A 27,949-nucleotide genomic window follows, 5' to 3' on the forward strand; every position below is an offset into this window, starting at 1 on the left:
GCCCTTCTCTGTACCCGTTCCAGCAGCTCTACATCCTTCTTGAAATGAGGCCTCCAGACCTGTATACAGTACTCAAGATGTGGCCTAACCATTGCCTTATACAAGGGAATAATCACCTCCTTATCCCTGCTAGAAAAATTCCTGTATATCATTGACAAGACACCATGAGCTACTCTTGCAGCTCGTCTGCACTGCTCAGAGAACTTCATATCTCCCTGCACAATTACCCCCAGGTCCTTTTCATTCTCCACCACTGTCAGTGCAGTACCGCAGAGTTGATACGTTGCTCTGGGGTTACTGTTTCCCATATGTAGTACTTTACATTTGTCAATGTTAAACTTCATTTGCCACCTCTCAGCCCATCTGTTCAACCTTTCCAGATCCTGTTGCAGCAGCATAGCGTCAGTAGTGTCCTTAACGACCCTGCCAACCTTTGTATCATCTGCAAACTTGGACATTAAACTTGATATCCCATCATTAACAAAACCATGCTGTGTCTGAGCTATAACTGAAGTCTTGTCTAAATGATCCTGCAGTGCTTCTTTAACCAGTGCCTCCATTAATTTTCCTGGAACAGAAGTTAAGCTCACAGGTCTATAATTACTTGTGTCAGCCTTTGATCCTCCTTTGTGAATTGGGGTCACATTTGCACATTTCCAGTCTATGGGTACCTCCCCTGAGTCCAAGGAAGCTCTCATAATTATGGCTAAGGGTTTGCTTACTTCCTTTGCTGCCTCCTTTAATATAACTGGATAGATCCCATCCACCCCGGGTGCCTTTCTTGTGTTTATCTTCAACAGTTTCTCCTCCACTTTACTCCCAGTTATTTCAAGATTCTGTAGCTTACTGCTAGAGTTGAATACACCTCTGGCATTCCCCTCGCTGAATAACTCCTCATGTGTGAATGTCGATGCAAAATATTCATTTAGTTTGTTAGCTACCCGAGCAGGGTCATCAACAGTTGACCCATCAATATCAAGTGGACCAATCTGATTCATCCCCTTCCTTCTAGAGTTTACATAAGTAAAGAACTCTTTGCTGTTTTTCTTTGCATCCCTTGCCAAGGATTTCTCGTAATCTGCCTTCGCCTGCCTAACCTCCTTTGTAACTTGGTTGCATATCAACTTGTATCTATCATAGGCTTCTGTGTCATGTGTTAATTTATATGTATCCCATGCATTTTTCTTCTCTGCCATATGCCTCATTAGTTCATCTGACATCCATTTTGGCCTAAACCTTGAACAATATTTCTTAGTTGGTATGTAAAGCCTAGTAGCTTCCAAGATAAGTTCTTTGAATGCTTCCCATTTTGAATTTGCTGTTGGTAACGTTATCAGTTGGTCCCACTGTATAGAATTTAAATACTGTCTCAGTCCATCGTAGTCACCTTTACGGAAGCAATAACCCTTCCCTTTACCCCTAATGGTAGTTACCTCTTTCAGTAAATCCCACTTCAGCACACTGTGATCACTGCCACCTAGTGGTTCATTTATCTGCAGATTCTTAATGCATGAAGAATCACTGCTGATAATCAAATCAAGAGTATTACTCCCTCTAGTTGCCTCCCGAACATGCTGATGTAGAAAACAATCATCCAATAAATCCACAAAAGCCCTGCTAGTGTGTGAGTAACCAGCCCCCAAATTCCAGTCAATATCTGGGAAATTAAAATCTCCCATTATAAGACTCTCTGATTTACTGGCCCACTCTATTTCCCTGTACAGTTCCTTATTATACTCATCAGAGTCATTAGGCCTATAGCACACTCCTACTCTCAATTTTGATCTCCCAATGCTTATGTCACACCAAACTGACTCAACACTGCACTGTCCAGCGATGTCGACTGGCTTCACTTCCTTGGTTTTTATGTGTTTCTTAACTAATAGCATAACCCCTCCCCCCTTCCTATCCTGTCTATCCTTTCTGTAGACGTTGTACTCCCCAAATTGCAGTTCTGCATCCCTTATATCTGTGTGACACCACGTCTCTGATATCCCAACAATATCTGCCTTCGATGTTTTGAGCAATACCTCAAATTCATCAAATTTATTTACTAAACTCCTAGCATTGGTGTACACGCAAGTATACCTGCACCTGTTTCTATTCTTAGCTACCCTAACACAACCCATGTGTTTACTTGTACCGCAATGTCTCCCAGCAGTCTCTGAAATACCATGCATCTTGTTTTTCAGGCTTCTGCTCATTCTAATAGAAGCAGTGCAAGAATCTCTTTCACCTCTGCCAGTGGCTACTGTCAATCTATTGGTCTTTGTCTCCCCCCAAGCTAGCAGTTTTCCGACCCACCTAACACTGCCTCGATAGCATCAGCAAATATTCTTGCACCCTTTCTATTTAAGTGTATCCCATCCCTAATAGGCTAATGCAAATCACCAACAAGCTTTATATTATGCATACTGTGCCTATTTTTAAATCTACTGAACCATCTTTTATTTGCTTGAAAATCAGAAGAAGGCCCTAATTCCTCACTCTTCAAATAACTGCTTTTACTTTCTCACAAATAATGGAACTACTCAGAGGAAGTTTTTTCTGCGCTTCATCTTCTAACCACAAATTAAGAGCTTTTTCCATTTGGTCAATTGATTTTTCTTACACCTTGCCACCAATTTTTCACTTATTGGGGCACTACTAATGATATTATCTCTTATATTTCATTGTTGTTTTTTTTTTTTTTTTTTTTTTTTTATAGATCTTACCTTTTGATTTTTTTTTTTTTTTTTTTTTTTGTTTTGTATGGATCTTATCGTTGACTAATTCCAAAATATTTTCTAACTGCAGATGAACTTTCTTCTATTGAGTACTTGTATTTTTTCATTTAAGTGCATTTCATTTTTCCACCTCTTTATGCTAGGTTTTTTTGTTTCTTTTAGCATTTTTAAGGGTAATGTGTTACACATAACATCACACTTAGATGGCACCTGCCGCTACTAGGCGAGTGGGAAAGTGGGTACGTTTGCACCAGTGAAGCAGCTCATGTATATACTGGGTTGGACTGAGCGTCAGGCAGTGGCCAGAAACTGATAATAGTTTTTGTTTTATGATTTTTTTTTTTTTTTTTTTTTCCAAAACAATTTGCAAATGTGGGGGATTACTGTATTTTCATACAAAACTGGTAAAAATTGAGTTAAACACACAAATAAAACATATAGCTTTTTACATCCCAGGATGTTTTTATCAACCATTAAATTATAAAGCAATGTTACAACAAATAAATAGGTATATTAAGCAGTACTAAAGCAGGATGATAGTGCATTATTTTTTTTATAGCTGATAAAGATAGTTTTTTTTTTATAATTGATTCGACATCATCATCTTCATCATACTGCCTATCCCTATTCCTTTTCAGTTCTGATGTCCCACTCTGTGGATCCATTTTAACAACCCTTTAGAGTAAAATATCTTAGGAAAACACTTTTTACACAAAATTTTATCAGTAAATAGACACACTAAAAATGATGTTTTGTCTTTTGCTAACTAAAGAATTAAAATTCAACAAGCATAATCTTCAAAAATTTTACCTTTTCTTGTGAAAAATACTAAACTACATGAAACTTTATTCAGTATAATATGGACATGTGTTGTGTCTTACACAAGGTAGCCCCTAAATGTTAGTTCATCTCCTTTTCTAGCTGCTATTCAACATAAGTAAAGAATATATGAAACTGTGAACCAAGTATACAGCTTTTATTACACTCTCTAAACAGTGCAATTGATGCTGGGAAAAATCCCCATAATGCAAATAGCCTGTGGTTTCATCAATGTGCCGATATCAATCAGTTGTTCATTTCATGTGCCTTTCCTTTTTCGCCACTTATTTATTGACTGCAGTTGAATGGACTTATGTCTCTGTTAAGGCATGACACTTGCAGTTTCTTTTGATGCAAGTTTGTTTTCTGGCAATGAATTTTTTTAAAATTATGTTTGTTTTTAAAGCTTCTTTCCAGAGGATGTGACTTCATGAATTTGTTTTCATGTATTTTTTGTTGGTTATTCGTCTTCTGGAAATTCCAAGAAAATGAATTAGCCCTTTTCTTTCTCTGCCAATTGTTGTTATTGTTATTTTTGGTTTTTAGGAGCATTATCAACTAAGGCCATATTGCTCTGGGAATATGGTGGTCATTCCCTGACCTTTCCGCATCCTCCGTATTTGGTGGTGACGTGCTCGAACCCCAGTCTAATCAAGAAGAGTGCACCATGCACTGCTGCTCCTTCCCACCTGGCTATGGAAGTGCCCTTCTCTGTCAAACAAAACAAGAATTGAATGAATTAGATCACTTTTTTGATCACTCTGTTTTGTCATTAGTTATTGGTTTCTCTTACTGATGGATAGACTTTTAATGATTCATCTCATTCTTCTCAGGTAAACATTGCGTTATAAATTTAAAAACTACAATGTACATAACACCTTCTAACTGGAATTTTTTGTCCTTTTAAATATCTCTTGATACAACTGTCAGTGAAAAATATTCTTTCAATGCATTTTATGTACCCTGAATTATATTTGCAAATAAAATAATATATTATTTTTTTACTGTGGTATTAGCATTACAGTGCTGTGTATAAATTTAAAACCATCAGTTTGTGGTAGCCAGAACGTAGCAAAAATTGCAGTCACTTAACAGATGCCCAAATTTCTTGTTAATTTCTGAAAATAGTAGTAGTAGTGGCATGTGATGCAAGAAAGCAAATGTATGAGCTTATGCAGCATCAGCCAAAAAAAAAAAAAAAATCACACCATTCCCTCCAAATATGCCTGTCCAGTTCCTCCTTAAATTTATTCAACCTATCAACTTCCACAACTGCGACGTTGATGGAAGTTTGTTCCAGCAATTAACCACCCGCTGGCTAAAGGCAAATTTCTGCACATCTATTCTACATCTGTCCTTTCTTAATTTGAATTTATGCCCCTTTAGGTTCGTAATCTGAACCCTGATGGAAGGATCCCATCAGAATTCAGCGTGCTGAACCCATTCAAGGCCTTATACACCTCAATCAGATCACCGTGCAGGTGCCTAGGCTCCAGCCACTGCAATTTGCAGAACTTAAGCCTCTCTTGATAAGAGGATCCCTTCATTCCCCTCACCAATCTTGTTGCCCTTCTCTGTACACGCTCAAGTAAATCTACATCCTTCCTAAAATGAGGCCTCCAGACCTGTACGCAGTACTCAAGGTGTGGCCTGACCATTGCCTTATACAGAGGGATAATCACCTCCTTTTCTCTGCTAGCAAAATTCCTATATATCATTGACAAACCCCATGACCTGCCCTGGCAGCCTGTCTGCATTGCCCAGAAAACTTCATATCTGCCTGCACAATTACTCCCAGGTCTTTTTCATTTTCTACCACCTTAAGTGTAGTACCACACAGTTGGTACGTTTCTCTGGGGTTACTTCTACCCATATGCAGTACTTTGCATTTGTCAAGGTTAAACTTCAGTTGCCACTTCTTAGCCCATCTGCCCAAATTATCTAGATCCTGTTGCAGTAGCACACTGTCATTAACCACCCTGCCAACCTTTGTATCATCTGGAAACTTCGACACTAAGAGTGATATACCTTCATCAATATCATTGATAAATATACAAAACAACAGTGGACCCAACACCGAACCCTGTGGGACTCCACTAATAACATTAGTCCAAGAAGAGCAGCACCCATTGATTACCACCCTCTGTCTTCTCGCACTTAACCATCCTTTTATCCATTGTAGCAACTTACCCTTAATACCATTCTGCTCCAATTTGTACAATAGTCTTCCATGCGCAACAGTGTCACAAGCTTTCCTGAAATCCAAATATATGATATCAAAATTATTTTTTGCATCCAGTTCCTTTGTAACCACATCATTATATCCTATCAAATTTGTCAGACAAGACTTTCCCTTAACAAACCCATGCTGTGTCTGAATTATTCCTGCAGTCTTGTCTAGATAAATATACAAAACAACAGTGGACCCAACACCGAACCCTGTGGGACTCCACTAATAACATTAGTCCAAGAAGAGCAGCACCCATTGATTAAAGATCCTGCAATGCATCTTTAACCAGCGACTCCATTATTTTACCCGGAACAGAAGTTAAACTAACTGGTCTGTAATTACTCGTGTCACCCTTCGATCCCCCTTTGTGAATTGGGGATACATTTGCACATCTCCAGTCAGTGGGAACCTCCCCTGAGTCCAAGGATGCTCTCATAATTATGGCTAAGGGTTTGCTTAGTTGCTTTGCCGCCTCCTTTAATATAACTGGATAGATCCCATCCACTCCAGGTGCTTTTCTTACGTTTAACTTCAACAATTTTTCTTCCACTTTGCTCTCAGTTATTACAAGATCATTAAGCACCCTGCTACAATTTGATAACCTTCTGCCATTTTCAAACCTTAATAATTCCTCACGTGTGAATGTAGATGCAAGATACTCATTCAGTTTGTTTGCTATCTGATCAGGATCATCAACAGTCGAACCATCGATGTCAAGTGGACCAATCAGATTCGTCCCCTTCCTTTTAGAGTTTATATAAGTAAAGAAATGCTTGCTGTTCTTTTGCCAAGGATTTCTCATAATCTGCCTTCGCCTGCCGAACCTCCTTTGCGACCTGATTACAGATTAACTTATATCTGCCATAGGCTTCTGAGTCGCTTGATAATTTATATGCATCCCATGCATTTTTCTTCTCTGTTACGAGTCTCATTAGTTCATTAGATAACCATTTAGGCCTAAACCTTGAACAATATTTCTTAATAGGTATGAAACTTTTAGTAGCTTCCACGATTAATTCCTTGAATGCTTCCCACTTAGAATTTACTGTTGGTAACATCGTCAGTTGATCCCACTGTACAGAATTTAAAAACTGTCGGAGACCACTGTATTCGCCTTTACGGAAGCAAAAACCCTTTCCTTTAGCATTAGCATTAGAAGAGGCATATGATGCAAGAAAGCAAGCTTATTCAGCATCAGCCAAAAAAAAAAAAAACACACCACTCCCATTTCACCCCTCCGTTCGTTCGAAATACCTGTCCAGTTGAGCCTTAAATTTGTTTAGGCTATCAACTTCAACAACAAGTGACGGACGTCGGTTCCACCAACCAACCACCCTCTGGCCAAAGGCAAATTTCTGCACATCTATCTGACATCCGTCCTTCCTCAATTTGAATTTATGCCCTCTGAGGTGATTATTTTGAGCAAGATGAAGAATCCCATTGGCATTGAGCATGCTCAAACCATTCAAAGCCTTATACACCTCTATCAGATCACCTCGCCGGTGCCTAGTCTCCAGACTCTGTAATTTACAAAACTTAAGCCTTTCTTCGTAAGAGCAACCCTTTGTTCCATTCACTAATCTTGTTGCCCTTCTCTGTACCCGTTCCAGCAGCTCTACATCCTTCTTGAAATGAGGCCAACAGACCTGTATACAGTACTCAAGATGTGGCCTAACCATTGCCTTATACAAGGGAATAATCACGTCCTTATCCTGCTAGAAAAATTCCTGTATATCATTGACAAGACACCATGAGCTACTCTTGCAGCTCGTCTGCACTGCTCAGAGAACTTCATATCTGCCTGCACAATTACCCCCAGGTCCTTTTCATTCTCCACCACTGTCAGTGTAGTACCGCAGAGTTGATATCTTGCTCTGGGGTTACTGTTTCCCATATGTAGTACTTTACATTTGTCAATGATAAACTTCATTTGCCACCTCTCAGTCCATCTGTTCATCCTTTCCAGATCCTGTTGCAGCAGAATAGCGTCAGTAGTGTCCTTAACAACCCTGCCAACCTTTGTATCATCTGCAAACTTGGACATTAAACTTGATATCCCATCATCAATATCATTCATAAACACCGAAAACAACAATAAACCCAACACTGAACCCTGAGGAACTCCACTAATAACATTAGTCCACGTTGAGCAGTGTCCATTGATTACCACTCTCTGTCTTCTGCCACTCAGCCATCCCCTTATCCATAGCAGCAATTTGCCTCCAATGCCACACTGCTCCAATTTGTGCAGCAGTCTTCCATGTGCAACAGTATCAAAAGCCTTTCTAAGATCCAAATATATAATATCAAAGTTATTCCCTGCATCCAATTCTTTTGTGACTACATCATAATATCCAATCAAATTGGTCAAACAAGACCTGCCCATAACAAAACCATGCTGCGTCTGAGCTATAACTGAATTCTTGTCTAGATGATCCTGCAGTGCTTCTTTAACCAGTGCCTCCATTAATTTACCTGGAACAGAAGTTAAACTAACAGGTCTATAATTACTTCTGTCAGCCTTTGATTCTCCTTTGTGAATTGGGGTTACATTTGCACATCTCCAGTCTATGGGTACCTCCCCTGAGTCCAAAGAAGCTCTCATAATTATGGCTAGGGGTTTGTTTACTTCCTTTGCTGCCTCCTTTAATATAACTGGATAGATCCCATCCACCCCAGGTGCCTTTTTTATGTTTATCCTCAACAATCTCTCCTCCACTTTCCTCTCAGTTATTACAAAATCATCCAGCTCACTGCCAATGTTTACTTTACCTACATCATTCTCCTTCCTGAATAACTCCTCATGCGTGAATGTACATGCAAAATACTTGTTTAGATTGTTAGCCACCTGAGCAGGATCCTCAACTGTTGAACCATCAATATCCAGTGGACCAATCTGATTCATCCCTTTCCTTCTTGAGTTTAAATAGGTAAAGAACTCTTTTCTGTTTTTCTTTGCATCCTTTGCCAAGGATTTTTCGTAGTCTGCCTTTGCCTGCCTAATCTACTTTGTGACTTGGTTACAGACCAACTTATATCTATCATAGGCTTCCATGTCACCCATTAATTTGTATGTATCCCATGCATCTTTCTTCTCTGCCACATGTCTCATTAGTTCATCTGACAACCATTTAGGCCTAAACCTTGAACAATATTTCTTAGTTGGTATGTAAAGCCTGGTAGCCTCCAAGATTAGTTCCTTGAATGCTTCCCATTTTGAGTTTGCTGTTGGTAACATCATCAGTTGGTCCCACTGTATAGAATTTAAATACTGTCTCAGACCATCATAGTCGCCTTTACGAAAACAAAAATCCTTCCTTTTACCTCTGATGGTAGTTACCTCCTTGAGTAAATCCCATTTCAACACACTGTGATCACTGCCACCTAGTGGTTCATTTATCTGCAGATTCTTAATGCATGAAGAATCACTACTGATAATCACATCAAGAGTATTGCTTCCTCTTTTTGCCTCACGAACATGCTGATGTAGAAAACAATCATCCAATAAATCCCCAAAAGCCTTGCTAGTGTGCGAGTAACCAATCCAAAAATTCCAGTCAATATCTGGGAAATTAAAATCCCCCATTATAAGACTCTCTGATTTACTGGCCCACTCTATTTCCCTGTACAATATCTTATTATACTCATCAGAGTCATTAGGCCTATAGCACACTCCTACTCTCAATTTTGATTTCCCTATGCTTATGTCGCACCAAACTGACTCGACACTGCCCTGTCCATCAATGTCGACTGGCTTCACTTCTTTGGACTTTGTGTTTCTTAACTAATAGCATAACCCCTCCTCCCCTCCTGTCCTGTCTATCCTTTCTATACACATTGTATTCCCCAAATTCCAGTTCCGCATTCCTTATATCTGTGTGACACCACGTCTCTGATATCCCAACAATATCTGCCTTTGATGTTTTGAGCAATACCTCAAATTCATCAAATTTATTTACCAAACTCCTAGCATTGGTGTACACGCAGGTATACATGCACCTGTTTCTATTCTTAGCTACCCTAACACAGCCCATGTGTTTACTTGTACTGCAATGACTCCCAGCAGTCTCTGAAATATCCTGCATCTTGTTTTTCAGGCTTCTGCTCATTTCAATAGAAGCAGTGCAAGAATCACTTCCACCTCTGCCAGTGGCTACTGTTAATCTATTAGTCCTTGTATCCCCCCCCCAACTAGCAGTTTTCCGACCCACATAACACTGCCTCGACAGCATCAGCAAAAATTTTACCCCTGATGGTAATTAAATCTTTAAGTAAATCCGACGTCAGTACACTGTGATCACTGCCACCTAGTGGTTCTTTTATCTGCAAATTCCTAATACATGAATGATCACTGCTGATAACCAGATCAAGAGTATTACTTTCTCTGGTTGCCTCTCGAACATGCTGCTGCAGAAAACAATCATCCAATAAATCCACAAAAGTCTGACTAGTGTGTGAGTGCCCAACCCACAAGTTCCAGTCAATATCTGGGAAGTTAAAATCCCCCATTATAAGACATTCCGATTTACTAGCCCACTCTATTTCTCTGTACAATTGTTCATTGTACTCATTCGAGTCATTAGGCCTATAACACACTCCTCCTCTTATTTTTGCTTTCGCAGTGCTTATGTCACACCAAACTGGCTCAACAGTGCACTGTTCATCTATATCGACTGGATGCACTTCCTTTGATTTTATGTTTTTCTTAATTAACAGCATAACACCTCCTCCCTTCCTATCCTGTTTTTTTTTTTTTTTTTTTTTTTTTTGATTTGGTAGTTGTTGGCGCATCGGCTTCTGTGGCCATATTGCACCTCCCAAGGTTTTTGCAGTACTTTGATCCAAGCCCGAGGCGGGAATCGAACCCGCGACCTTTGGGTTGCCGGGCAGGTACTTTACCCACTCGGCTAGCCCGGTCGGCTTCCTATCCTGTCTATCCTTTCTGTACACATTGTACTCCCCAAATTCCAGTTCAGCATTCCTTATCTCAGTGTGACACCATGTCTCTGATATCCCAACAATATACGCCTTTGATGTCTTGACCAACACTTCAAATTCATCAAATTTATTTACTATACTTCTAGCATTGGTATACATGCAAGTATACATGCACCTATTTTTATTCTTAGTTACTCTAACACATCCCATATATCCATCTGTTTCACGATGACTGCCACCCGTCCCTGAAACCCCCCCAACGCCCCTCGCTCCAGGTCGCTACTTATTCTAATAGAAGTTCTGCAAGAATCACCTTCACCTCTGCCTACGGCTACTGTTAAACTATTAGTCCTTGTATCCCCCCGAGCTATCAGTTTTCCTACCCTCCTAACACTGCCTCGATAGCATCAGCAAATATTCTTGCACCCTTTCTATTTAAGTGTATCCCATCCCTGTAGAAGCAGTCTCTCCTGTTAACAAGTACAGTCCAGGCTGAAAAAAATTCTATCCCATGAGCCTTGCACAATCTTTCCAGGGCCGAATTGAGCAACAAGTCTCTCATCATATAGTCCCTCCTATCGTGTCTGGGCAGAATTGCAGACACTTTCAAATTCAACCCTAATTCACGGCTTTTTTTCATCAGTGACCTGTACTTGTTAAGTAATTCTGTCGGTCTCCTACTCCTGATATCATTAGTGCCAACGTGTACAACTATATCACCTGTTTTGCCCTTAAAAGATGATATCTGCTCTACGTCATCAACCTTTGCCCCTGGCAGACATACCCTGGTCCTGTTTCACCTATCCTTTTTACAAAGGATGTTTCCCGTTTCCCTGACAATAGAGTCACCAACAACTGCTAGTTCCTGAGGGACCAGCGCATTCTGCCTTTTAGGTTGCCGCTGTGTTGCGTGATGACCAAGTGCAACCTCTGGCGTTGATGTGGGCAGCTGAGAGCCTGATGGGCCCCTCAATTTAGATCTTTCGAGGGCATCCACCCCGTCCTTCAAACTCTCATATAAGCCCATAACAACGCTGAGTTGTCGCCTGATTTCCTTACACTCCTTACATCGTGCACACACAAAGACATCCCCCATGGCAATATCATGTTCCGTTCCAGATAGTTCGGCAAACATTTCACAAGTTGCACATTTTTTAAGGCTGTGATGCGTTGGAGAATCGCCCCCCTTCAGTTCTCCCCCGAGACACAGCACTCCTGCCACTTTGTGCCTGTTGCTTTGCTGCTCTAGTTTGGGGCATGATACTTTAAATTAATAAAATCAATAAATTAAATTAATTAAATGTCAATACTCCGCTATCTAATAGAAACAGTGAAGCGTATTACTGTTTCTATAATTATACATTAGAGCTACCTAGCCACCTCAATTAAAAATTTGAATTCCCTATCACTATATACAAAAACAATGCCTGCAATATTCGAACGAAATAACGGTTTTATAAAGTATTATGTATATCTACAAAAACTGTTTATATAAATTAAAATAAAAATAACCAGCGTAATTAAAACTAAGACTACGTATTAAGTACAATATAAAATAACAATTATGTAAATAAAAAGCAAACACATTGTTTTTTTCGGAGCCTGTAACTTGCAGCTGTATTTTCTAAAGATTCAAAAAATGTTTTGAATTTTTTTAATTTTGCTCTAACTGTCAATATTTTATCTTTTTACCTGTCATAACTGTTGTGATCATTACTTAGCAAACCATTAGCAAGCTTACCGTTACTTATCAAAATATGTATATCTTGTGCATTGCGATATTTTGATATCCACTATAATCATAACACAAGAACATAATACACATCTGTTTTATGTTTATTTTCAAACTTGTGAATAGCCGTGTATTTTTATAATGGTGGTACTCACGTTTCTAGAATGGCTTCTTAAATTTAAGTATCAAAAATATAAAATGGTTTTCTGTTTTACAGGAACCTCTTCCTCACATAGATTCAGAAATATCAAAGCTACAATTTTCTATTAAACGTTATGAAGTACTTGTAAGTGAGGCTATGAAACATGTTGCTGCTGTGGAAGATAGTTTCAGCAAGCTCCAATATGATTTGAAGGTAGACTTTTTTTTTTAAATTTTTTTCCTTCTTATTTTTTTGTTTCATTTATTGTATTGCTTGAAACAGTTATAGAAATGAGGTACAATAGGACCTCAGTATTCACAGGACTTACATTTCCCAAGATGCCCACAAACTACCCAGTTAAAGGTATATGAGAAAAGAGGAGTTTGGTTCTTGGCCAGCAAGATATGTTTATACATAGCAGTGCTCTCCCCAGAAAATTTTACCAGCCAGGTGGCATTATGAAGTAGCTGGGTGAGGAAGTGTTAATAATTCGAAATATTATAAAATTTTCTGTTATTTCTAAATGTAACTTAAGCGATTCAGAACAAAAATTAATTGCATAATTTAACATTCTATTGATTTAATGATAATTTATGCAACAAACATTGAAAAAATTTAATATTGGCTAGTGTTATATTTTTTAACTTAAAAATGAAAATTCCTGTACATAAACACACTAAATTTAACAAATAAGGTACTTTTTATTTAAAAAGTAGAATGTTTTAATAACAAATTTAAAAAAACAATTTTATTAGAATTCAATAGAAAAAAATAATGAAAAATGTTTAAATCCTTATAGTGATTTTAACTCTAGGTTAACATTTTATATATTAATTCTTCTCTTCTTCTTAGAGGCCCAGTTGACTGCACTTTTTTATAATCAGTCTGTTGGATCTGGACCTTGTAGTGAAATCAACATCAGATTATTTAGTGTACTCTGCTTCATGCGATTCCTTAAACAGGTTTTAATTCTTTTTAGAGCGGAAAATCCTCTTTCAAATTCAGCTGTGCTTACAGGTATAGCCAGTACAATTGCAGCTAGTTTTGCTAAAAGGTTCTTTAAGCTCAGGTGTTGTTGAAAATTTAAGCACTATTTGTTTTGTCTCTAGGTTTTTGTATGACTGTTGTTTTAAACAATTTTGATAAAACTGCCCATTCTAGTTAACTGTTTTCATAGTTTAAAATTGCAGGACTTCCGTTTTTATAATAATGCTCAAATATAATCTCAGAAGCCTCATTTTGATCATGGCTTTCTGATTGAAAACTCTTGAAAAACAGGAAATTATCATTAGTTGAGGCATACGATAAAAGGACGCAAGCTTATGCAGCATCAGCCATGGGGGGAAAAAACTCCAATTTCACCCATCCAATCGCTCCAAATGCCTGTCTAGCTCAGCCTTAAATTTATTTAAGCTATCAACTTCCACAACAGAAGTTGATAGCTTAAATTGTTGATTGCTCGAACAGACAGAAGTCTGTTCCAGCAATCAACTACCCACTGGCTAAAGGCAAACTTCCACATATCTATTCTATAACTGTCTTTCTCACTGTGAATCTATACCCCCTCAGGTTCTTAATCTGAGCAAGTAGAAGTATTCCATCAGCATTGAGCCTGCTCAAACCATTCAAGGCCTTATACACCTCAGTTAGATAACCTTGCAGGTGCCTAGTCTACAGATGCTGCAACTTGCAGAACTTAAGCCTTTTATAAGAGCACCCCTTTGTTCCTCTAACCAATTTTGTTACCCTTCTCTGTACTTGTCTAGCATCTCTACATCCTTCCAAAAATGAGGCCTCCAGACCTGTATGCAGTATTCAAGGTGTGGCCTAACCACTGCATTCTACAAAGGTATAATCACCTCCTTATCTCTGCTAGCAAAATTCCTATATATAATTTACAAAAATCTGCGAATGCTCAGCGATAGGCATGCCATATCCACAGCAGCTTATAGGCCCTTAAACCCCCATAACACACACACACATTGCTCAGCGAACTTCATACCTGACTGCACAATTACCCCCAGGTGTTTGTTACATTTCTCATGGGTTACTGCTACCTTAATGCAATACTTTACATTTTTCAATGTTAAACTTCAGTTGCCAATTCTAAGCCCATTTGCCCAACTTATTTAGATCCTGTTGGAGTAGCATACTGTCTTTACTGTCGCTAACAACCATGCCAACTTTTGTATCATCTGCAAACTTGGACATTAAGCCTTCATCGATATCATTGATGAATACACAAAACAACAATTAGCCCAGCACTGAACCCTGGGAAACTATACTAAGAACAGGGTCCATTGATTACCACTCTCTGTCATCTTCCACTCAACCATCCCTTTGTGCATTGTAGAAACTTGCCCTTAATGCCTCAGCATTCTTCTATGTGCAGCAATATCAAAAGCTTTACTGAAATCCAAATATACGATATCAAAATTATTTTTTGCATCCAGTTCCTTTGTGACCACATCATAATATCCAATCAAATTTGTCAGACAAGACCTCTAAAGGGAGGCCTTTAACAAACCCATGCTTTGTCTTAACTATTGCTGCAGTCTTGTCTAGATTAACCTGCAATGCTTCTTTAACTAGTGACTTCATTATTTTCCCCAGAAGACAAGTTGAACTAACAGGTCTATAGTTACTTGTGTAACCTTTTGAACTACCTTTGTGAAGTCCAAGGAAGCACTCATAATTATGGCTAAGGGTTTGCTTACCTCTTTAATATAACTGGATAGCTCCCATCCATCCTATGTTCTTTCCTTATGTTTAATTTCAAAATTTTCTCATCTGCTTTGCTCTCAGTTATTACAAAATCACTTAGCTTCCTGTTAGAGTTTGATAAACTTCTGACATTCCCTCCTTGAATAACTCATGTGTGAATTTAGATGCAGAATACTCATTCAGTTTATCAGCTACCTGAGCAGGATCCTCAATAATCGAACCATCTATGTTAAGTCGACCAATCTGATTCGTCCCTGGCCTTCTAGAGTTTACATAAGTAAAGAACTCTTTGCTGTTTTTCTTTGCAACCTTTGCCCAAGATTTCTCGTAATCTGCCTAACCTGCTTTGTGACTTGATTACAGACTAGCTTATATCTACTATGGGCTTCTGTGTCACCTGATAATTTATATGCATCAAATGCATTTGGGGGATTTCAATTTCCCAGATATTGACTGGAATTTGTGGGTTGGTCACTCACACACTAGCAAGGCTTTTGTGGATTTATTGGATGATTGTTTTCTACATCAGCATGTTCGGGAGGAAACTAGAGGGAGTAATACTCTTGATCTGATTATCAGTAGTGATTCTTCATGCATTAAGAATCTGCAGATAAAGGACCCACTAGGCGGCAGTGATCACAGTGTGCTGAAGTGGGATTTACTCAAAGAAGTAACTACCATCAGGGGTAAAGGGAAGGGTTTTTGCTTTGGTAGAGGCAACTACAATGATCTGAGATGTATTTAAATTCTATACAGTGGGACCAACTGCTGACGTTACCAACAGCAAATTTAAAATGGGAAGCATTCAAAGAACTTATCTTGGAAGCTACTAGGCTTTACATACCAACTAAGAAATATTTTTCAAGGTTTAGGACTAAATGGATGTCAGATGAACTAATGAGACATATGGCAGAGAAGAAAAATGCATGGGATACATATAAATTAATGGGTGACATGGAAGCCTATGATAGATATAAGCTGTAACTAAGTCACAAAGGAGATTAGGCAGGCAAAGGCAGATTATGAGAAATCCTTGGCAAAGGATGCAAAGAAAAACAGAAAAGAGTTCTTTACCTATGTAAACTCTAGAAGGAAAGGGATGAATGAGATTGGTCTACTGGATATTGATGGTCCAACAGGTGAGGATTCTGCTCAGGTGGCTAACAAACTAAACGAGTATTTTGCATCTACATTCACACATGAGGAGTTATTGAGGAAAGGGAATGCCAGAGGTGAAGTAAACTCTGGCAGTGAGCTAGATGATTTTGTAATAACTAAGAGGAAAGTGGAGGAGAAATTGTTGAGGATAAACGTAAAAAAGGCACCCAGGGTGGATGGGATTTATCCAGTTATATTAAAGGAGGCAGCAAAGGAAGTAAGCAAACCCTTCGTCATAATTATGAGAGCTTCTTTGGACTTAGGGGAGGTACTCATAGACTGAAGATGTGCAAATGTAATCCCAATTCACAAAGGAGGATCAAAGGCTGACACAAGTAATTATAGACCTGTGAGTTTAACTTCTGTTCCAGGAAAATTAATGGAGGCACTGGTTAAAGAAGCACTGCAGGATCATCTAGACAAGACTTCAGTTATAGCTCGGACACAGCATGGTTTTGTTAAGGGAAAGTCTTGCCTGACCAATTTGATTGGATATAATGATGCAGTCACAAAAGAACTGGATGCAGGTAATAAATTTGATATTATATATTTGGCTCTTAGAAAGACTTTTGATACTGTTTCACATGAAAGACTGCTGCACAAATTGGAGCAGTGTGGCATTAGAGGCAAATTGCTGCTGTGGTTGAGGGGGAGAAGACAGAGAGTGGTAATCAATGGACACTGCTCATCGTGGACTAATGTTATTAGTGGAGTCCCTAACGGTTCAGTGTTGAGTCCATTGTTGTTTTCTGTATTTATAAATGATATTGATGATGGTATATCATGCTTAATGTCCAAGTTTGCAGATGATACAAAGGTTGGCAGGGTTGTTAAGGACACTACTGACGCTATGCTGCTGAAACAGGATCTGGAAAGTTTGAGCAGATGGGCTGAGAGGTGGCAAATGAAGTTTAATATTGACAAATGTAAAGTACTACACATGGGAAACAGCAACCCCAGAGCAACATATCAACTCTGTGGTACTACACTGACAGTGGTAGAGATTGAATAGGACCTGGGGGTAATTGTGCAGGCAGATATAAAGTTCTCTGAGCAGTGCAGATGGGCTGCAAGAGTAGTTCAAGGGGTCTTGTCAATGATATACAGGAATTTTTCTAGCCTGGATAATGAGGTGATTATTCCGTTGTATAAGGCAATGTTCAGGCCACACCTTGACTACTGTATACAGGTCTGGAGTCCTCATTTCAAGAAGGATGTAGAGCTTCTGGAACGAGTACAGAGAAGGGCAACAAGATTAGTGAATGGAACAAAGGGTTGCTCTTACAAAGAAAGGCTTAAGTTTTGCAAATTACAGTGTCTGGAGACTAGGCACCAGCGAGGTGATCTGATAGAGGTGTATAAAGCCTTGAATGGTTTGAGCATGCTCACTGCTGATGGGATTCTTCTTCTAGCTCAGAATAATCACCTGAGTGGGCATAAATTCAAATTGAGGAAAGGCAGATGTAGGATGGACGTGCGGAAATTTGCCTTTAGCCAGCGGGTGGTTGGTTGGTGGAGCAGACTTCCATCCCTTGTAGTGGAAGTTGATAGCCTAAATAAGTTTAAGGCTCAGCTGGACAGGTATTTTGAACGAACAGAGGGGTGAAGTGGAAGTGGATTTTTTTTTTTTTTTTTTTTTTTTGGCTGATGCTGCATAAGCTTGCTTTCTTGCATCAAATGCCGCTACTAATGCTAATGCTAACTCAGTTGTTCCATTTGAATGTTTCTGTCCAGTTAGATTGAGTTGTTTCATTCAGTTACTGGCTTTAGTTGTGATGAATAGCAATAAGTGTCCTCTGCCTAGAAAACACATCTTGCACAAACTTGGTGAAGGCCAGGAACTCCTCCTTCAAGTCTAGAAGGTGATGCTCTGATCCTCCTAGTAAATATGTGTGGTCCGTCATAAGTTGACAGCAGAGGTCTTCATAATGGTCACAGCTGTACATAATGTGGGACCATGTTTCTGTGTGCGTATGTCTCTCCACATGTGAAAATGGGGTCTTCTGTTATTTGAAAATAGGTTAACTTGGTGTTGAAGGCATCATGTCCCGTGAGGAGAAACGTAAATAGACCTGGGTGGAATCAGGAACCGGCTCTAGGACACATGCATTCGACTGTAGATTTCCATTCGACTTCCTGGTAATTTCCCCTTTTGTTGAAGCAGATCACCTTTCCTACCATGCCTGCTGTAGATGATTCTCAAGTCTGCTCCTTTTTTCTCTTCTATTCCCTGCTAGGTTGATGGTGTATTCCCCCAGAGTGTAAGGTAATCCTTTTGTCAGGAAGTGCATAATTCCACAGCATGTAACTTCTTGGTCTAGGGGCAGGACCCCCGCCAGGACTTGTAGGGCATGCATACTAAGAGTACAGCAGGCACGGGTGATGACAGGTGGAGTGTAGAGTGTGTTTAGTGTCAAACGGCACCAGGGGTGTTCCTCCCATCTCTGCATAGTATACATTGTAGGTGTGAAACAATACTGCCAATGCCAGAGGTTTAAAGGTGTATGGATTTTGTATATGTGTAGTGTCGTGTACCACTGTTCCCCTGGTCATTTAGCCACTGGGCCCCTAATGAGATCCCAATGTTGCCCCACTCCACCTCGTGGAGGCAGACCAGGTACACCAGTATTAGAGTTATTTACTCTGGCAGGTCCTGCCACCTAATTCCTTCAGATTTCAGTGGCAAGGACCTAAAAAAAAAAAACATACTATAGATAAGGGTCAGCCAAAAGGAGTATTAGTTATGCAGTTTAGTGTTAAGTTTTTTGGTGTAGGGCTCAAGCAATTTAGAGATGATTTGGACACTAGTTGTAAGTTAGAGAAGGGAAGAAAGACTGAAGACTGTGGAGGAAAAGCAGAGATATGGGGGTCCATAGAAAAGATGACTCCCAAGTCAGTGGAGCAGGCCCATGCCCCACCAGAGAGAAAAGAGGAGCAGCAAATGGAGGAGGAGACCAGTGGTCACCTTCCACTCCTGGGGAGTGAAGGCAAAGGACCACACAAGGGAGCTTGGCTAGGAAGGCCTAATGGCAGCAGTTGAGCTGTGCTGGTGGTTCTGTCACTCCTGGGATGAACAAGGAAAGAGTTATTTTGTTTTTTTTTATGAGAAATGTGTCGTATCCATGAAGTTTCTTATTTTGATCTTCAATGGGTGGTGTTTGAGTGTCTAACCCATCCAGCAGTGAAGACAGACTGTGAAAACTCAGTAAAGGTGGTGTAGTGCTGCTCGTCTATTATGATCAGGTCCTCACAATGCCAGGGATTATCTTGAATTTTAGTGTGTATACCTTACCCGGAATGTATCATATTCCTGGCAGTCATACATTACGTGATCGCACGTTTCTTCATCTTCGCAGTGACAGTAGATCTATGCCTAGGGATGTTAGCTTCCCTTTAAAGGGTCTGTCACCTGTCAATAGAAATGTACTATGGAGGCCTGGTGAGTACCAGGGAGGAGGCTTTGGGCTGATGTGGTTCACAGTGGGAATGAATTTTTTTTGGTTATTAGTACTTTATTGGTGGTGTCCCATGTCTTTTGCCAGGTATAATTTCAGTAATTCTCTTCCTTTCCTGTTTGGAATTGTTATCAAAGTTAAGAGTGATGCCTGCTGTTTCAGTGGGAATACTCTTCTTCAACTGTTGATACAATCTTCTTAATATTAACTCTAAGTGTAGAGGTGTACATCCAGTTAGCAACTATAGAGCTGGGGTGCTAACTGTAACTGTACGGCATGCCCTAGTTACAGCAAGGAGCATAGAACGCTATATGGAGTCCAGTTTATGGCGATTTCGGTCAAGGGAGGTCTTAGTATACCATACTGAGGCCCCATAGCAAACTATTAGGACAAATATGGCATTATAAATGAGGGCCAGAACCCGCCGCTTAAGGCCCCAATCTGCACCGCTTATACGGATGATCATGGCTAAGTATTTTTTTTTATTTTCTCTGACATATTTCAAGTGAGGATGGAAATTAAGCTTCATATCTTAAACGATTTCTAAATACTTGATATCTGGGTATAATCTTATGGAGCTGTTGTCAATTTTGATAACCGGTGGTCTTTGTAGTTGAATTGTTCCCTTGAGCAATATAGATTTTGTTTTCTCCCCTGAGATCTTTAGTCGATGAATGGCCACCCAGTCCCTGAGTTTAGTTACTTCTCAATTTGCATGCTCCTCCAGATCAGCTCTTGTGTCATCATGCACCACCAAAACCAAATCATCAGCAAACACAAGGGGTTGAGTCACTCCCTAGTCCATCCCAAGGAACTCGTCCAGGACAATGGACCAAAAGAAAGGTCCCAGGACTGAGCCCTGGGGGCAGCCTTGAGAGACCTGGCTAGTGACAGATATGTACCTGGTACTAACATGGGTGGTGCGGTGTCTCAAGTACTCCTTGACACAGCTATAAAGGCTGAAGTGATGCTTTGGCTTGATGGAGTCTTCTGAGAACACCTAGCCACCACAGCAAAGTCAACTGTGATGGCTATTGCATACTTCGCTTGAGTGTTTGAAGCAGTAGATAGTAATTTATGAAGAGCATCTTCAGTGCTGCAACCAACTTTGAAACCATACTGAAGTGGAGAAACGAGGTTTTCTTTAGAATAGCATTTTGACAATACCTGCTGATTAGAAGCCTTTCCAGAAGTTCGCCTAGGACTGGCAAGAGAGCAATTGGTCTGTAAAATGTTGGCTCTTCGGGTGGTTTGTCTGGGTTCTTCAAGATGTGTTTGCAGCATGCCTCCTTCCAGATAGCAGAAAAGTGGCCTTCCATTAGGCATCTGTTGAAAGTGGCGAGCAGGGTGTTAGGGAAGTAGGTTGTAAATTTCTTGATAACATCCACCTCAAGGAGGTCATTGCCAGGAGTTTTATTTTATTTAGTTTTGTCTAGTGCAGCTTTAGATCATCATTTGTAAAAGGTTCTTCAATATTTTCTATTGTGTAAGAATCATTAGTTGTAACAATCTGTAGTTGTTCTTCAGTTAGCTGTGCATCATCTGTTGGAAAGAGGGCATTTAGCACGTTGTGGATATTCCTCCCAAATGAAAGTGGAAGGACCATCAGGCATTACAGTTGTACTGAGGTCTTCACCTCACCCTATGATATATAGGAACTTTGCTAGCAGAGACAAGGAGGTTATTATCCCTTTGTATAAGGCAATGGTCAGGCCACACCTTGCGTACTGTATACAGGTCTGGAGGCCTAATTTTAGGAAGGATATAAAGTTGCTAGAACGAGTAAAGAGAAGGGCAACAAGATTGGTGAGAGGAACAAAGGAGTGCACTTACAAAGAAAGGCTCACGTTCTGCAAGTTGTAGCATTATTATTATTGTTGTTGCTCTTATATTATTTCTCCCTGATTGGGGGATTCCACTCTGTGACGAGTACTGCTACCAAGTACACAGGGTGGTTGTAATGTCTGGTGTTACTGTCGGTCAAGGAAATCTCTGACTATCCTACAGGTGTTCGGGATTGTGACTTTCTGGAGTTCCTTGTAGGTGTTCTCTGTGAGACCTATTGCTGCTAGGCTGCTGTGTAGTAGAGTCTTTGGTACCATACCGGTGGTTGATACGATGATTGGGATGGTTGATACTTCTTCCATATGCCACATCTCCTTGATCTCGTGTCTCGGGTTCTTGTACTTTATTATTATTATTAGTTATATGGTGCAAGGAAGCCTGAGGCTTATGCTGCACCAGCCAAAAAAAAATTCCAGAATTACCCTGAGATAGAGAGAGAGAGAGAGAGTCAAACTTAGTCTGTTCCTTGTTTCTTTATTGAATCCTGAACTCAAGGACTCATAACCTAGTTCTGTAAGCAATTGAGTGATAGTCCTTTTAAAAGAAAGGAACATTCCTGTTGTTAATGATTATTGAATAAATGTAAGGGTGGTTCAGGAGTAGTAAAAGGAAGGTAATAATATAAAGGAATTAGCAAAGAAATTATATTTGTAAGAGTAGTACTGTAAGGATAGGTTAGCCTATGTCATTAAAATAGGCCAAATGACAAACAAGGTAACATATCAGATGAGATATAAAGAGAAGTAAATTTTATTAATAGAAAAACCTCATGAGTAAAGAGGGATGACTAAGATGATAACTAGGGTTGACTAAGATGTTAATTAAGGTAGAATGGGTGACCTATAGGGATAAGAGTTATTGAGATAAGAGGGTACCAGATGTAATACGCTTCATGTGTTAAAGGCTAGAAACAAATATTCTAAAGGGCTAAAATAATAAGTGCTAAAGTAAATATTATTGATGTAAGAGAAAGAAAGAAAAAAATTGGTAATCGAGTAATCATTGTGGAGTCAATATTATGTAAAATACAACTGATACAAACTGGTGTTAATAATTCGCATATTGAGAATAATTGAGGAGAGAGAGAGAGAGAGAGAGAGATGGTGTAGTGTATTATAGCACGGTTTACATATGTATATGAAATTGGGGTGCTTGTATGTAATTATTTGTTTCTTTTATGTAAATGCTGTATTTATGTAAATGTTGTAGGCTCATTAAAGGTTTGTAAAATTTTGTAAATAAATGTGTGGTTTTAATGTTCAAGACGTCAGTAGGGTGTTCAGCGAATTGCAAATTTTTAGTTAAGTTAATAAGAGAATTGCAGATAAAATAATAAACATTCCTCCCTCCCCAACAATTGGCATCTGGAGACTAACCTCTGATCTGATCGAGGTGTATAAATGCCTTGAATGATTTGAGCAGGCTCAATGCTGAAGCAATACTTCCACTTGCTCAGATTAAGAACCTGAGGGGGCATTGATTCAAATTGAGAAAAGACAGTTGTAGAATAGATATGCGGCAGTTTGCCTTTAGCCAGTGGGTGGTTGATTGCCGGAACAGACTTCCATCTGTTGTTGTGGGGGTTGATAACTTAAACAGATTTAAGGCTGAGCTGAACAAACATTTGGAGTGACCAGATGGGTAAAGTTGGAAGGGGCAGTTTTTTTTTTTTGGCTGTGTATAAGCTTGCTTTCTTGAGTCTTATGCCTCTGCTAATGCTAAATCAGCAAATTAAGTCCTCAATATTTTTTTGTTCCTCCTCGAGTTGCAATTACAGCCTTACAATGATCTGGCATAGAGTTAATCAACTTCTGAGTATATGGTTGCTCAATTTCATTGTATAAATGTAAGGGTGGCTTCTTCTGAGCAATTTTAGATGACATTATCTATCAGCAATTTTCATTAGGATTCAAATCTGGACTGTAATGCCAGCATTTCTGAGGTATTACTTAAGGGGAAAAAATGGGGAGGAAACATTTGTGCAAGTATGTTTTCAGATTTGTGAGACAAGAAGACAAACTCATCATTAAATTTAAATAGCATGAAACTTACCAATTTTGCTGTGTGGCAACATGCTAATTCCTGTTGAAAAATGCAGTTGAAAAGTGATTCCTAAGCAGTGTAGATTTCTGCATTCACTGTTCCATTAATAAACTTAATTTTCTTTAGATGTGCGGAAGTTTGCCTTTAGCCAGTGGGTGGTTGATTGCCGTTATGCATCTAAACTTAAAGTTCTAAAGTCCCCTTTGCTTTTTATGCATCTAAACTTAAAGTTCACCGCCACCAACTTTACAGTCGGTGTTATGTAGTCAGGATGGTATGCCTCCGATTTTCTTCTTTTGACATATCGCTTCCCATCCGAACCATGCAGGTTGAATTTCGATTCGTCAGAAAAGATGACAGTGTCCGATTGCTCTTTTGTCCAATAAACGTGTTTTATCCCAAGCAAGCCACTTCTTCCTCATTTGTTGGGTCAACAAAGGCTTGGGCCGATAGGCATGCAGACCACATTCCAAAAGCAGGCTTTGGATAGTTCGTGCACTTGTTTCAACGCCAGAGGCCATCTCCAAGTCCAGTTTTAGATCAGGAGCACTAGCATCTCAATTACGAAGTAATAGCCGTTTCAAATATCGATCTTGGGAAGGCATAGTCACTCCTTATGGCCTGATCCTGGTCTTCTCTTCACATCACCAGTTTCACGCTTTAATTTCAGCACCCGGGATACTGTTGACTGGTGGCAGCCTATTTTATCAGTGATAGCAGCATAGAAAGCCCTTCCTGGGACAGAGCAACAGCTACGCTTTTTTTCCTTGGTTTCAACTAAACATATGGAGCCATGCTCAACCTCTGCAAAACAGGATGCTAATGAGCATGTATACCCTTCCAATGCCGTATTTAAAGAAATAGTTGATGCAATTCCTTGTAATTGTTTTCTGATGCAATACCTTTACTTTATAACAAACAAAATGACTATAATCAAACAATATCTTATATGTTTCACTACAAATGTTACTTTTTTTAAGGTGATGCGGGCTTTTTTGTCCGCTACTGTTATAGTAAATTTATTTTTGCATAAATAATACATAACTTTTTGATGAAAAATAGGACAGTTACTGGTTACATTCTGATAAACCGATAATCTGAGGTGGGCCAAACCTCTTTTTTTTTTTTTTTTTTTTTGAGAATCCAGTAATACATTTAAAAATGTCCCATTAGTTGAACATGTTTTATGTATTTGAACACAAAAACAAAATATTATCTTTTTGATGGAAGAAGCCCTAGGATTTTGCTGCAAAAAACATTCCTGTTTTTGCCACCGTCATGTAGGTATCTATCCAGCTGTGCTTTGAATTACCCCTAGCTGCTAGCCTCAGTTACTCGTGGAAGCATTTTATTCTAAAAATTTACATCTCACTGACTAAAATTAAACTTCATGTAAATGAATCCAAATCTCTTCCCCCTTAATTTTAATTTATGCTTTAGAGAAATGTTTTCTAAATTTAAAAATGTTTTTTAAATTTATGCTCCATTTATAACAGAGAAAATTTTACTTTCACCATTCCATGCTTTATACGTCTCAAGTGTCTAGTTTCAAGTTTTAACATTTAAACATTTCAAAACAGTACTGCTATCAGTTTTAATTTTAAAAATAATAGAGGAAAAAGTACATTATACAAAAAATTATGTAAAATAATTTTACATAATTTTTTGAAAATAAATTTCTAAGTTACAGATATAAATTTCTGCTGCTAACCATATTATGTAATTTTTTAACTCTTCAGATCTACTCATCCATAATTTTTTGATTATTACAGTGGCTATTAATAAAACAATTAAAATTAATAATGAGCTGCTATTAAATGAGACTCAACCAGCAATCTTCTCTATTATGAGGGAAAGGGGAGGATAGAGACAGTTAAATATATGGTATCCCATTTTGGACTTCAGTAAATCTGATCACTTCAGACATGCTTAGTATGTAAAAATAAATAATTGCACATTGTGTAATTTTATTACCTCAGTTATTTACACTCTGTATTGTTAAAAGTAATATAATATTTCAGCTATTCTCTTCAATTTTCTTCTATAAAGAATTAGTTGCTTGTGAGGTATGAAAATAGTTTTAGATAATTAACTATTTTTTAACTTTATTTTTATCTTTTAACAGGAAAGTACGAGGAAGGCTTTGAGCATCAGTGAACGCATTCATACCACTAAAAGTCCAGAAAGAATTAAAAATGAAATTGAACACATGGAAAATGTTCTTAAAAAACATGAAGAAAAGTAAATTTTTCATTAATCAGATTTCTTGTTTTATTAGTGATGCAATAAAGAAGCAAATTTATACACATCAGCAACCCCCCCCAAAACCCCCCCTTCATACATCACCTGGTTGTCATCATCCATTTTCAATCCACTGCAGGATGAAGGCCTCGCTAGCAACTTTCCAGTTCCTTCTGTTTTGTGCAATGGCCATCCACTTACCACCCACAAACTCATGAATTTCATCTGTCCTCCATCGTTGTCTTCCAGGTTTTCTTCTAACTCCTCTTGGGAGTTCTTAGTCCATGTGTCCTGCCCAAGACCATTTTAGTTCTTTAGTTTTGATAAGAATGTCCTTTACTTGAATTTGCTGCCTAATCCATGTGTTTCTCTTCTTATCTAACAGTCTGATTCCCAATATAATTCGTTCCATTCTTTGCTGCATAGTTCTCAACTTCTCTTCCATTCTTTTTTGAGTGTCCAAGTTTCACTTCCATAAGTCATTGTGGGGAGTATACATTGGTTTATTATTTTACATTTCAGACAAATTAGGCGTAGCCCACACTTCTTGATTAGACTGGGGTTCGAACCCATCACCACCAAATACAGATGATGTGGAAAGGTCAGGGAATGACTACCGCATATCCTGGAGCAATATGGCCTTAGTTGCTAATGCTCCTAAAAACCAAATAACAAACAAACAAACATTTCAGACAAATTGATGTATTGCTCCTTGAGACATCACCTGGTAATCAGCCTCTAAGAATTTGTCTAATTCATACTTAAAATTATTTAAACTACCCACTTGCACAGCACTAGATGGAAGTTTGCTCCAACAATATACTATTCTTTGTCTGAAAGCAAATTCTACACATGTCAGTCCTGCAACCATTTTTTCTACATTTAAATTTATGCCTCTGATGTGTGTGTTATCAGATCCACATTCTAACAAATCCACATTCTCCCTGTTTAAAGTACTCGAGAAGTAGCCTAACCATTGCCTCACCCAGCATCAGCCAAATTTATTACCTCCTTATCCTTGCTGACAAAATTTCTCTATATTATTGAATGACATGCCCTGACTGCCTATCTTTACTGCTCAGATTACTTCATGTGTGATGGTGGCACAGGTACCACCAGGTCCTTTTCCTTCTCCACTGCCCTATGTGTGGTGCTGCTGCTCGGTTGGTATGTTTTTTTTTTTTTTTTTTTTTCTTTTATGTAAACCCCAAACGCGAGAGGTATTAGAACCTATAGTACTTAGTACCATGCTTGGGTTGGAGGTTGAGAAGACAAAAGAAGATATTTGTTGACATTGAACTTGAACTTTTGTAGACTGTAATTTTCAGGAAATACATATGAAGGAAGGTTGTTCCAGAAAACAGCAATTGAATGAATAAACGAGGAAGATGAAAAGTTGGTTCTGTGAGTTTGAAGTTGGACAGTAAATGGATGTTGGCGGCACGTGTTCGGACTGTTTTGAAAGAGAGAACGGAAATTATAGAAGCCAATTCAGAAGAACAGTGCCCATGGAAGTATCTGTAGAAGAGGCAGGCAGTAGAAACAGTATGTCTATGAGACAGCAAATGGAGAGACTCTGTTAGAGATGAATCATTAATTAACCTAACTGCCCTCTTCTGAATGGAATCAAGAAGCTTCAGAGAGGTTTTGGGGGCAGCGCTCCAGATGTCGGAACAATATTCCATGGTACAGCAGATTTCCGATTTGTACAGAGTGAACAGCTGTTTGGGAGAAAAGTAATGTCAAGAGCGAAAGAGAAAACGAAGTTTTTTAGATGCAGAGGAAGCAGTATTTGTAATGTGCTTGTGCCAAGAGAGATTAGAAGTCAGGGTAATCCCCAAAAGAGATATATCATTTTGCCTAGAAATCGGAGTGACACTAAAGATGAGCATAGGA

At 38.9% G+C, this 27,949-nt stretch overlaps 1 protein-coding gene across 1 annotated transcript in view; it reads left to right on the forward strand.

Moving 5' to 3' along the window:
* Positions 1-27,949, forward strand: part of SMC6 (Structural maintenance of chromosomes 6) — a 655,684-nt gene that overhangs the window by 503,836 nt on the left and 123,899 nt on the right. Inside the window, exons 19-20 of the mRNA XM_090377619.1 lie at positions 12,663-12,800; positions 25,938-26,053. Of these exons, the coding sequence (XP_090233745.1) occupies positions 12,663-12,800; positions 25,938-26,053 (254 nt within the window). The remainder of the gene's footprint in view (positions 1-12,662; positions 12,801-25,937; positions 26,054-27,949) is intronic.

This window comes from Mastigoproctus giganteus, chromosome 7 (assembly GCF_048544385.1).
Source record: "Mastigoproctus giganteus isolate SK-2022 chromosome 7, ASM4854438v1, whole genome shotgun sequence".
NCBI lineage: Eukaryota > Metazoa > Arthropoda > Arachnida > Uropygi > Thelyphonidae > Mastigoproctus > Mastigoproctus giganteus.